The 12,056-nt window shown below is 64.6% G+C and overlaps 1 protein-coding gene across 20 annotated transcripts in view; it reads right to left on the reverse strand.

Moving 5' to 3' along the window:
• The window catches only part of CAMTA1 (calmodulin binding transcription activator 1), an 848,439-nt gene that overhangs the window by 61,472 nt on the left and 774,911 nt on the right, over nucleotides 1–12,056 (reverse strand). For 18 of the 20 annotated variants that reach the window (XM_070079345.1, XM_070079355.1, XM_070079348.1 and 15 more), the window contains 2 exons: nucleotides 9,172–9,298; nucleotides 3,891–4,025 (listed from right to left, as the gene is read on the reverse strand). In XM_070079345.1, coding sequence (XP_069935446.1) covers nucleotides 3,891–4,025; nucleotides 9,172–9,298 — 262 coding nt within the window. Of the gene's footprint in view, nucleotides 1–3,890; nucleotides 4,026–9,171; nucleotides 9,299–10,180; nucleotides 10,314–12,056 lie in introns of those variants that run through there. The other 2 variants (XM_070079360.1, XM_070079364.1) reach the window with 2 other exon arrangements.

Consider the following 12,056-nt stretch of genomic DNA (forward strand, 5'->3'; position numbering starts at 1 on the left):
GGCGGCTGTCAGCTGTGATTAGCAGCTTTCTCCTTCTTAAATGTTCTTGGGAAGTTGGTGTTTTACGCCACACAGCAAACTGTATTTGATTTAGTGAAACACGGACAGTTACAATCATCTACCAACTAAATCCCTTCGGCTCGGCCCCTCCCTCCGGCATCACCGGGGAAGAGCTAGGCCTTTGGAATTCGTCCTCTGTGGGCATCTGCAGGGCCTGTTAGTGCCTCCATCGCCCTGGGAGCTGCACAAAAAGCAGGCACTCGGAGGGTGAGGTGGCAGCTCCCCCAGCCCATGGCCCCCTCTGCCTGGGTGGCAAGGCCCTTCGCCCCTCCCCCAGGTCACCAGGACACCAGCCCCCAGGTGAGTGGGCAAAGCCCAGGAAAGCTGCATCCTTGTCTCACTCCAATCCTCTCACCGGGCAGGGGACTCAGAGGCTGAAGATAAGCGGCTTAGTGGGCTTTGGACAAGGGGGCCGGGGTGGGGGTGGGGACAGCGGACCCGGAGCCTTCTGGACATGGCCTTGAGCAGAGTGAGATTGACGCAGGAAGAGCGAGGACAGGGCCCACAGGCCTTGCAGGGACAGGGGTCACTCAGAGGTGCCCCAGGTGCCCTTGGCCGGAGAGGCCTGCCCCACCCCCACAGCCCCGGGGCTGCAGTGTTGAACGGTCTGGGCTTCTTCCCTTTGCAAACACAGGCACAGGCGAGACAGTCTAAACAGCAGCAAGTCCTCCCCGAGCCGAGCCCAGCACAGCCCCAGCTGCTGGAGCCCCTGGGACCCACTGCAGACAGTGACATGTCCCAGGGGCTCCCCTCAAACCGTCTCGGGGTAAACCCTGTGGACCTGCCTACTTCCCACTGGAAGAGAAGAGACCCGCAGACCTGCTCACACCTCCCAGGGCTCCTACACAAGGGTCTGGAGTCAGGTGGGGACGGGGTCTGTCCTGAATCTGCACCTGGAGCCTGGCAGCCCTGGCCAATGGCAGCCAGCCCTTCCCGCCCCTCCCCTCTGTCCCATGCTACCCCTCCTCTAGGCAGACTCTTCCCTTCCTCCTAGCCAGGCTGATGCCTGCTCAGGCTACAGGTCTCACCAGGACGGTCACTTCCCCCCAGAAGCCCTCCTGGTCACCAGGCCGGACTAAGCTCTTCTCATGTGCACGCATGCGTTCGGGTCACAAATACAGTGCTTAACAATGGGACCCTGCCTCTGTCCCCTCCAACTCACAACGGAGGGAGGAGCCTACACGGTCTGCTCCAGGCGCTGCAGCTCTGGGCTCCCCCTCTGCGGCCGCGCCACCACCCACCCCCACTCCCCGCGCCAGGTGTCTGCCTGGATGGCTGCGCCCCAGATATTTGGGGGCTGTGGGGGAGGTCCCTGCGTCATGACCCCTTCACGGGGACAATCGTCCGCCGCTGGGCGGGGCTCCATCAACAAATGCTGCACCATGGGACAGACACTGCACTGCGGGGACAAAGACCGCTGCGGGGACAAAGACCGAGCTGCAGCTGCTGTGTGTGTGTGTGTGTGTGTTTGTGTGTGTGTGCGCGCGCGCGTTCCCTACACTAGGAACCCGTGAGCCCCAGCGGCCCTTAGCCTGGCAAACAAACCCGCCGCTCAGTCAGACCGAGACAGAAATTCAAGTCCCCAAACCGCCCCCACCCTGGGGTGAGGGGTGGGCCGAGGGCGACCCCAGGACACAGAGCAGCGCAGAGAGCGCAGGGACGCTACGGCTGGCAGGCGGGCGACGTGGACCCAAGCCCCCAGCTCTCCGCACACCGCGCGGCCCTCCCCCGGGGCTGCGGGCCCTCCAGAACCCGCTGTCCAGCCGCAGTCGCCGCAGCCAGCCCAGCGCCCTCCGGCCCTGCGCGCCGCCGGCCTTTCTACGGGGATTAGGGGCCCCGCATTGCGGCTGCGCGCCAGGCTCCGCGCGCGCCTTCTGGGCGTGCACGCGCGCCACCACGGCGCCCCACTTAGCTGGCGCCGCAGTCCCCCGGCTCCCGCGCTCTGCGCTGCCACGCCCCAGCCCTGCGCAGGGCGCCGTGGGACTAGCACGGCGGGGGCCCTGGGTGGCGGGGTCAGCAGGGGCAGCAGAGGCACGCTGGCCAATGCCAGCCACTGCGGCGTCTGCCCCGGCATGAAGCTCACCGCCGGCCAGGGCTTGGCCGGAAGCCCGGGACCCCCGCTCTGCTGTCCCGTTGTCCCCCAAGCTCTGGGTGCGGCACTACAGTCCCCACCCCCACCTCCCGGGCTGCTTCCCAGGCTGGCGAAGGGCTGGGGACGGGGTCCTGGAGTGGTGTGTCACCTGTGTTCATTCAGAGTAACAAGGTGGGGTCTCAGGGTCCCGCTGCTCCCACCGCCAAAGCCAAGGGTGGGAGCATAGCGTCTGGGGGCACTATAGAGCTTAGGGCTCCGAAGTCATGGAGGAGGGGACTGTTGGGGGGCAGGGGCCCCGCTGGGCACCAGGCCCATCCCAGGGGGAACTCAGGGGTGTGTCTGCATGAAGTCTCCCCTTGCAGTGGCTGGACCGCAGCAACCCTCCTGCCATGGGTGGGGAGCACAGCTGGCCCTCTGGGCTTCCAGGGGCTGGCATGTGTTTCCTGTGTCCTGAGGCCCTGCCTGGCTGAGACCATGCCCCCAGAGAAACCTCCCTCTCCCAGTCAGGGTCCTACCCCGGTCCCCACATCCTTCAGGTCACCCTGGTGAGGCCGACTGGGTCACTCAGGGAGAGCTCTCTGCTCCTATCTCGGGTTTGTTCTGCAAAACCGAAACCGGATTTCCTGAACGGGAACCCTGGTCACCCTGCCCTTCTCTGTTACATCCTGCAGGTCATCGGCACAACCCTAGCTGGCTCTAGCCTCGGCCAGGGATGCTGCCAGGACCAGCACGGGGCTCCCAGGCAGCTTCTGCCAGGGTGCAGACGCCTGCTGACCCAAGGCTACCTCTGGGAATAGCTCCTGAGGGTTCACCGGCCAGGGTGGCTGCTGGGCACCCTGCATGGCTGGGGCAGGGTCTGGGATGAGGCCGAGGTTTGCACCCTGGATGGACCAGGGAGGGTTTGCAGGGCATGGACCGAAGTGGCAACAGGGGAAGCCTAGGAGATGAGAAGGCAAGGGGCTGCTGTGGGTGTAGGAGAGGGGCTTAGGGAACCCCACCCAGGAGACCCCCAACTGGGCTTAGCCAAGACCCCAACGCTGCAACTGCTGAGCTGTCCAGCACCACCCAAGGTCACCGACAGCCATCCCTCCTGCTGCACCGTCAGGGCAGAGAGCAGAGTGGGCTCAGTGCCCATGTGGGAAGGGCAGCCTTTGACGCCGGGACGCCCGGCCCGTCCTCGGCAGCTTTGCTCTGCAGAGCCTCCCCCGCCAACCCCAGTGGCTGCCTCCTCCCTTGCCCTCAGGGGCTCCTCTAGCCTTCTGCCACAGTCTTGTTCCCAGGCTTCTCGGGGAGGCTGTCCATGGCACAGGCTTAAGGAAAAACAGCCAAAGCAGGGCAGATAGGTATCTGAGGCCGCCCATGAGGTTTGGCTAGCTACCTCTAAAGAAAGTACTCAACACAGAGCTCAGACTGTCCAGGCCCCCAAATCCCAAAGCAGCCCAGGCCAGAGCTGCTCCCGAAGCTTCCGGAGAAGTGGGGCTGGGCGGTGGCCTCCTGTGGTTTCCATGACAACAGCCCAGGATGGGCGCAGCAGGTGCTTAGACCTTGCTGCTTGGGGTCTGTCCAGAGAGGGACCTCTCTGCTCCCCAGATTGAGGCTGGGGCCAGCCGGTGGCCAGAGACAGCCACTCCCCCGTTCTGGGTGCTTCCTTGTTTTCTTGTTCCCACAGGTGGTACACAGGGTCCCCGAGTGTCCCTCTCCCTTGGTGCCCGGCGAGGTACAGGAGCATGGTTCTTACCGTCCAGTGACAGCCAGTCGTGCTGGGAGGACGGGAGGGTGGGCAGGGCCCGGGCTTTGTACTCAAACACCACCGAGTTGGAGATGATCTGGTTGTTGAAGGCAACTTGTAGGGTCACAAGACCAGTGTCATGGGCTGAAAACAAAAGAGACAGAGGTCAGGGCGGGGGTGGGCGGGCACCACCAGGACCCGCGAGGTCACCATTGCCCTCGTCCCAGCCTGTGCCCCGAGGAGGCAAAGCTGCTGCCTCCAGGAACCTTCTCTGGTCCCCCAGATGCAGCCAGGTGCCCCGTGGTCACCGCGCCCCTCTGTACTGTAGCCGCCACTTGCGCCTCTGCTGCTGGGTGGAGGCACGGATTGGCTGAATAGGGGAATGAAGGAACGAGTGCCACCTTTCACACGGTGGCTGGCTGACTTCCCCTCTCTTCGTGTCTGTCCTGTGTGGGCTTCATGTACATTTGCTTTGGACTCCCTTGTGCCCACTTCTGTTGTTTCATCTTTTCCTAAAAGCACGGCCTGACTCCTTTAATGTGGCATTCCATGGATTTCTAGAAGTCCCTCTGCCTCCCAGATGGAAGCGAGAGTTCCAACCGTGCCTGCTACGATGGACCCTGGCTGGCGCGGGAGGCCCCAGATGCTGGCTTGAAGCCGGCCCCTGCCTCAACGCCAGACTCCATTGTCCCCTGACATTTGCACAGCCTGCAGCTCTCACGGGGCAGGTCTGGCCCTGACACAGGCTCAAGACACGAGGCTCAACACTGGATGCGTAGAACTCGTGAATAAGACGTCCTCCTTGTGGGCGGGAGGAAAGCCAGCCCGTGGTAGAGACCTGCTCCAGTTCAGGGTCAGGCCGCTGCTGTATCTTGTGGCCCCCAAAGCCAGCCCAGGGGCAGTGGTGGGTGTGCAGGCCCCTGGCTCAGTGCTCTGCGCCCTGCTTTTCTGGGGCACCAGATACCAACAACCAGGGCGTCCCCAGCTCGGACTTCCAGGGAGGACACACCCGAGGATCGCGTTACTGTCTGGGCTCTTGGCTTTCGGAGGCGCTCCCAGACTCAGGACGCAGTCCAAGTCAGCTGCTCCCCGGGACACAGGAGAGCTCAGCTTTCCCCAGAGGACATCTGCAGGTCCCACTTCCCACGAGAAAACCAACTCACCAGCCAGGGGCGTCTGTCCCTCCCAGGTGGACACAGTAAGGCTGCAGGCTGCCACGCCTGCCAGTCACCTGGGGGTTCCCCTGTGCCTCCCACCCTGGCTGGGTCTCGCAACCCAGGCTGCAGCCTTAACCAGAGGACCTGTTGTGGGGCCCCTCTGGTTGGGGATCGACAGCCACGTCCAGGCTCTCCTGTGGCTCTGACAGCGCCACTGGGCAGGTCTCCAGGCTTGTGGGCACTCGCCATCCCCAGAGATTTGTCTGGTTTACCATCAGGAAGGAAGGGCGGTTTCCCCCGCCCCCCCGCTGAGCCCCACTCCTCACAGTGAGCCGCCTCAGGGGGCCTCTAGGGACCTGGAGGCTTCTCTGGTGCCAGAAGTCCCAGCCAGGGCGCTCCTCACTGCCGCTCTTCCTCCACCAACCCCTGGCATTTGCGCATCCTGCGGCGACGCTGGATGGTGGCAGACTCCGAGGCTGTCTTGCTTCCCCAGAGAGACGGAGGACAGAGGCCATGCGGTGACCTGGGTGCCGGTCCAGCACCCGGGGCCTTCCTCGGCTTGCTCTTTGCCTCCCCGGGTTCAGCCCATCCTGGGTCCTGGCGCCACCCTTCCCTCTGCCTCCACTGATACTGCTCTAGTCCGAGCTGCGGTCATTTCTTGCCTGGACTTGCTGAGGTCAGCGCCAGCACACGTGACCCCTGCTCCTGCTGGGACGGTGTCGGGGAGGGGGGGCACTGTATTGCACGCCCCTGCAGGAAAGCAGTGGGAGAATACTGCCGAAGAGCCAGGCAAGATGAAAAGCGAGCCCTCTGCCCAGCGGCTCCTACGGTCGCCCTGCTTCCGTCCTTCCTCCTGGTGATCCATGCCCCCGCACACGCAGAACCATCTCCCCGAGACGTAACCCCCCACATGAAACTAACAGCCTCCCACTGCACGGAAACTCCAACCGGGCTCCGTCCTGCGACTGAGGCGTCATTTATTCTTGGTCCTTGCACCTTCTCCAACCTCACCACGTTCAAGTCTTTCCACCACACCAACCATCCAGCCATCAGCTTTATGTTTCCCTCCCTGACACACCACACTTCTGCTGCCGGCCCTGCCCCTCTGGCTCCAGAGCCCCCCCAACACCCAGCAGCCCTGCGGGCCGTGCAGCAAGGCCATCCCAGATGCCTCAGGCTGGGTCAGCCTGTCACAGAGCAGGGTGAAGGCAGCATGGTGTGAAACTGTCCACCTACCACCTGCGGCTGGCAATGGACTTGCCTGGCCGAGGAGTGCGTGCCACTTCTTGTACCAGGTTGTCTGACCCCTCCCAACATAAATGGCCCCTGCGTGCCCTCTGGATGATGTCCTAGGGGGCTGGAGTCAGTCACTCTGGGTACCTCTTGTGTCTTTGCACCTCTCCACCATCTGTCTGGCCTGGACTTCCCCCGCCTCCCTTCCCATCACTGGCTGCATCTCAGCTACCAGGAGCCTCCCTCCTCCCAGGCGTGTGCTGCCGCGGAGAGAACGGCGCTCACCGGTTGGCCTGGCCACCACTCTGTTGCCTTTCTGTCCCCCTTCATGAGACCGGGGACCCCGGGTCTGTCCTGCTTTTCATGCCAAGGTCAGTGCCTGGCATGCTGTGGCCACTTGGTCACTGTTGGTTCGTGAACTGAATCTCACCTTTTGCCTTAGGTGACCTGGCAGGAATCCAGGGTGGCGCCGACTGCCTCTCTCCCCACCACTCTCCCCTGGGCTCAGCGCTCCCACCCAGGCTCAAGGCACCCTGGGAGACTTGTAGAAAGGCAGTCTGTGCCTGCGTGTCTCCTGCCGCCTGTGATGGCATGGGAGCTGCCAGGCAGGACCCTCCCTCGGACTTGCTTGGGCAGCTGCACCTGCCCACTGCCCACTGGCCACTTATGCTCCCTGGCCCTCCTCTGGTCATTCTCAGCCCTCAGTGGCCTCTGAGCACTTCTCTGTGACAAAGCTGGTCTGATGCTGGCTTTGAGGTCCATCCTCCGAGCTCAGCCCCAGCTTGCTCTGGGGGAGGTCCCTTAGTAGCCAGCATCAGGCCCCAAAGCACAGTTCCTTTGCATGACTCACTCCTCCCTGCACTGGGAGCTCCTTGGGGCCAGGGGCCCAGGCAGGAGCTGGGTCTTACTCTTTGTTCCATTCCGGGCACCTGTCCAGTGCACAGCAAATGGAAGGCACTGTTTTGTAGAGGGGAAATGAATGAATGAGTTAATACATTTAGAGCAGTCTTAAAGAGTGACACGTTTCAATTTGGGCCTCAAATCAGAGATGTCCCAAAGGGTCCCCCTTCTGGGGTTAGATCAGAATGGTGCTCAAGGAGGGGTCCCGGCTCCCGGGCTGCCCGGAGCCTGTTGGCTTCTGGCCCCTTGGGCTGAGACGCATCGGGTCAGAGGAGTCCGAATGACCCAGAGACACTCTGCTGCCAGCTTGGGGACCAGAAGCGCCTACCGAGACTCACTGGGCGCTGGTCCTCCGGCCACCCTCCCCTGGGAGAAGAAAGAGCACAGACGAACCTCCCTGTCCCTCCCCTCCCCAATGCACTCAGCCAGCCAGCAGAGAGGTCAACCACAGAGCTCAGGTCACACCGTTGCAGTCTGGCCGATCCGGGAGGTACCCAGGGGTGACTGACTCCAGCCCCCTAGGATATCATCCGGAGGGCACGCAGAGGCCATTTATGTTGGGAGGGGTCAGACAACCTGGTACAAGAAGTGGCACGCACTCCTCGGCCAGGCAAGTCCATTGCCAGCCGCAGGTGGTAGGTGGACAGTTTCACACCATGCTGCCCTCACCCTGCTCTGTGACAGGCTGACCCAGCCTGAGGCATCTGGGATGGCCTTGCTGCACGGCCCGCAGGGCTGCTGGGTGTGTGGGGGGGCTCTGGAGCCAGAGGGGCAGGGCCGGCAGGAGGCCCTGCAGGTGCCAGTCTGGCTCCTTGGGATATTTAAGGAGCTAGGTTCAGGTAGAAGCCAGCCCTGTCGGGTGGGCTGCAAAGGGGCACTGAGAGAGAAAAAGAAGGAAGAATGGTGGGTGTGGGCTTGGGAGCCCCAGCCTGGGCACCGTGTAGGGGGAGGCAGAGAGCTAGGGCAGCCAAGGCAGAGCCTGGCTGGAGTCTGGGAGCCCCCCAGTGGTCAGCTCTGCCCCACCTGTGTCCCTCATGCTCAGCCCTCACCTGGGAACAATCGCCGCTGCTTTCCTAGGCAACTCCCTGGGAGGGGTCTCTCTGCCCCCCCCCCCAGCCTCTCCCACTTCTTGCTGGGTTAGCCATCCAGGCCGCCCCAAGCGGATGATGGGGGAGACAGGCCTGCCAAGGGGTCCTCTCCACACCAGCTGGAAACTGACCTCAAACTCCAGAAACTCACTCAGACCTTCATGATTTCAGTCTTCCGCTCGTGACACTGGCCCTGGAGACAGAATGCTGACCAAGAGAGACACAGTGCCTGCCCCTCATGGAGCTGACCGGCCAGTGGGCAGGAGGTGGGGATGGCTAGAGGTCAAGAACAAGGGACCGGAGGTGGACAGAGAGCTACGTGGGTGAGGCAGGGAAGGTCAGAGCCACGAGGCAAGCAGAGGGGCTGGCTGGCTTCTCGGGGGTCACTGAGCCTTTGTGCCCAGGCTACGCAGAGGTCCATCTGCATGGCCGGAGGAGCTAGTTCCGTTTGATACTTCCTGGTCCCCATCTGTATGGTCTGCTCTGGGCCCTGGGGGGTACAGCCCAGGGGCCTGGGCTCCCTAGGTTTCTGACTGGCCTGGGCCAGGGCAGGAGGAGAAAGGTCCTCTGGCCTCATATGCAGCTCCTGTCTGGGCCCCTCAGTCTGGCCCTGGCTCTCACCAGCTCCGGTGGCCCTCCAGGCCCAGGGTGGCCACTGCTTCCTGCTGTGGCCAGTCCCAGGTGTGCCCCTGGCTTCCAGGTTCTCTGAACAGTCCATCCCCTCATCACGTTGTCCTCAAACATCCCAGGGGAGCATGCCTGCCCATCTGGTCGGGGCTCCGCCACCCGACGCAGGTGGCACGGCCAGGCTCTAGCTGGGCCCTGCTCACAGCTGCGCACACCAAGGCCCACAGCAGCCCCGCCCCGAGGTCGCTCCTGAGCCCAGCGTCCCGGGGGAGGCCTCCTCCTCACCTGGGCAGTAGCAGCGCAGCACCCCGGGCTGGATCAAGGACGCAGGCACGGAGATCTGGTCGAACAGGCAGCTGTAGTTATTGCTGGCTTCCTGCCAGGGGCCCGTGATGAGGACCTTCACGCCTCCCTACAGGGCCAGAGGGGGCAGAGGTGGAGACGGAGCCCCGGCGGCACCCCGCAGGGCAGGTCTGCGCCCCTCCCCCACGTCCTGGAGAAGCAGGCAGAGCCCCAGGCCTGGCCCCGGGGACTGCGGTCAGCCCTCACCCTGCCAAGCACTCAGGCCAGCAGCCACAGATCCCCGCCCCACCCTGCCCTGCCCTGCGGGAGCCCCAGCTGCTCCAGCACAGCTGCATCCAGCTGGGGGGGGCAGAGGGGGCACAGCAGGTGTGACCCCAACCCTCTCCCTATCCACCAATCATTGGCCTCAGAGCTGGCCAGGGCCCACCCAGCAGGGAGGCGGAGGGGAGGGAGGGGACAGCTGCCTCTCACTTGGGGACCGAGCGAGCAAGGGAACTCCCAGATTTGGAAACAGGCCTGAGCCCTTGGAGTTACCCCAGAAGAGTACTTGTAGGGAATTCAGGGGAGAGGCCCGAGGTGTGGGAGATGCACATGAGAAAGACCAGAAACAGAACAAGGGGGCAGAGGGCTGGGTGAGGGCCTCAGAGGCCAGATGGGAGGGGGCAGCCCCCTCTGCCATGGCCACGGTGGGGAGGGGGCACCTGCCAATGGACGGCCCGTGCAGGCAGCTGGGCCCTCACCTGGGCGCAGGCAGGCTGGCTGGGGGCCCTCAGATAGCCTTCCCGGCTCCGGGGCGAGGACCCGAGGCGCCCAGGGCTGGAGAGCATCAGGACTGCTGGGGCGCGCCCTGACCTCGGGCCAGCTTGGGGTGCTGCCGGGCGGGTAGGCAAAGGGCGGCCGCGCGCCCCTGCCGGCGACGGGGCAAGTTGGGCCCTGGCTCCCGCCTGGGGATGAACAGCGCCGGACGGAGCCTTACAGGTCCCGTACTTACGGCTTGGCCGAGAAGAGGGGTGGTCACCCGGAGTGCACGGAGGCGCTCCCTGGGGATGCAGGGGGCGGGGTGCGAGCCCCACTGGCTCCCGGCTGACCTCTCGTGCACCCACCCCACTGGCTCCATGCGCCCCGCCCCCACGCCGGTAAACACCTTTCCCTGCGGGGGAGGGGGGCAGAGCTGCGCAGGTCAGGGCGGAGAGCGCCACCTGGTGTCCAGGCCGGAGAAGGCCGGGAGCCGCTCCTGAGACCGAGGAGGTGGAAGGCGGGAGAGGCGCTGCGGCCAGAGCCCCCCTTCCCCACCTCCAGGCCCAGGAGGCCAGGCGCGCCCGGGCCCTCCCGCTGCAGCCCTCGGCCAGGCAGGGGCCATGGCTGCCCTGCGCTCCGCGATGAGCCCCACCCTGGGCTGGACTGCCAGGCAACCAGAGCTTGGAGGCCGTGGACGGAGCTCCTGCGGGCACCGACAGCAGGAGGCGTGCCCGCCCCTCGGCCTCCAGCAGCCCCTGGTTTCCGATCTGGACAGCTGCCCCGGTGGAGGGGCGGGGCCTGGCGTGAGTTCCTGGCTGGGAGGTGTGCCAGGCGGACAGGTGCAGCCTGACTTTTGGGAAGTCCGGAAGCTCGGAAGGCCAGCTCAGGGCACCACCTTCCCTGGATCCTGGGGAGCAGGCCGTGGGCAGCTGCCACGTGAGGAACAAGGGGGCCTGGAACAGTAACCGCAACCCGCAGCCGCTAGCCCGAGGCTGGGGCGCTGCGGGGAACAAAGCGCTGCGGGAATTCCTGGAGACCATCAGGGCCTTCTCCATGGAAACCGCCCCAGGTCGGCTCGGCATCCATCAGCTCGGGTGGTTGCCGTGGCAACAGCCGCCTGGCGCAGTGGTGACGTGCCTGCCAGCGGCTCTAATTACAGCCTCTCCTGCAGGGTGCAGCGGGAATGTCAGTGGCGGAAGGTGACGCAGATGGGGTGGGGGTGGCGATGGGGGGAGGGGGAGCAGCGACTGCCATGAGGTCTTTGTGTCCTGGGAGCTCTGATTTCCACTGCAGCCAGGGCACATGCCAGGACAGGAGGCCTGCCTCCGGGGTGTGCGACCAGCGGCCGCCCGGGGTGAGGCAGTGGACAGCGCAGGAGAGAGGGAGGAAGACAGCAAGAGGGCTGTGGCTGTGGCTTTCCTGCGGCCTGGCTGCCTGGGAACCAAGGATGTTTAGAGCTGGGTGGGGGCCCGAGTGACCGCTTAGCCTGGCCCCGTGTTGCAGACACACGCAGAGCCCTCTCTGAGTTTGGCCAGCACGGAGCCCCTGACACACCAGCACCCACACAGGCCTCTTGCAGGCTGGGGAGGGTCAGGGCAGAGGCCAAGCATGGCAGTGCCGGGAGAGAAGTTGCTCCCTCTTGCAGGACCCCGGATGGGGTGGCTCCTGCTGCTGGCGTGGGGACCGTGGCCTTGGTGGGAGAGGACAGCAGAGAGGAAGTGGCCCAGCCAGCGCCGCTGGGGCCTCTGAGCCTTCCCTGTGGCCTCATTGGGCCCCAAGGGAGTGCTTCCCAAATTGGATTGAACTGGAGCTGCTTTCGTGTCTGGCTGGCTGGGAGGCAGCACCCAGGGCTCCTGGAAAGCAGGCTTGGATGCGCCCCACTGCCTCTGCTTTTCCTGTTCCTGGGCCGCCCTCGCGTGGCGAGCTGCTGCACTGACTTCCTCCCAGATTCAGTGCAGGTTCTGCAGGGAACAGAGGGAGCTGGGTCTGTGCTCGTCCGGCCCAGGGGGACCCAGCCCAGCGACCTGTGCTCTCAGGCCCAAGTCCCCGGAAAGAAGGAGCCCTTCCCCAGGGCCAAACGTCCAGGCTCTGGGACTGAGAGCGCCACCTCGGCTCCCAGCGTCAGCTCA

The sequence above is a fragment of the Oryctolagus cuniculus genome, chromosome 7 (assembly GCF_964237555.1).
Source record: "Oryctolagus cuniculus chromosome 7, mOryCun1.1, whole genome shotgun sequence".
Classification (NCBI taxonomy): domain Eukaryota; kingdom Metazoa; phylum Chordata; class Mammalia; order Lagomorpha; family Leporidae; genus Oryctolagus; species Oryctolagus cuniculus.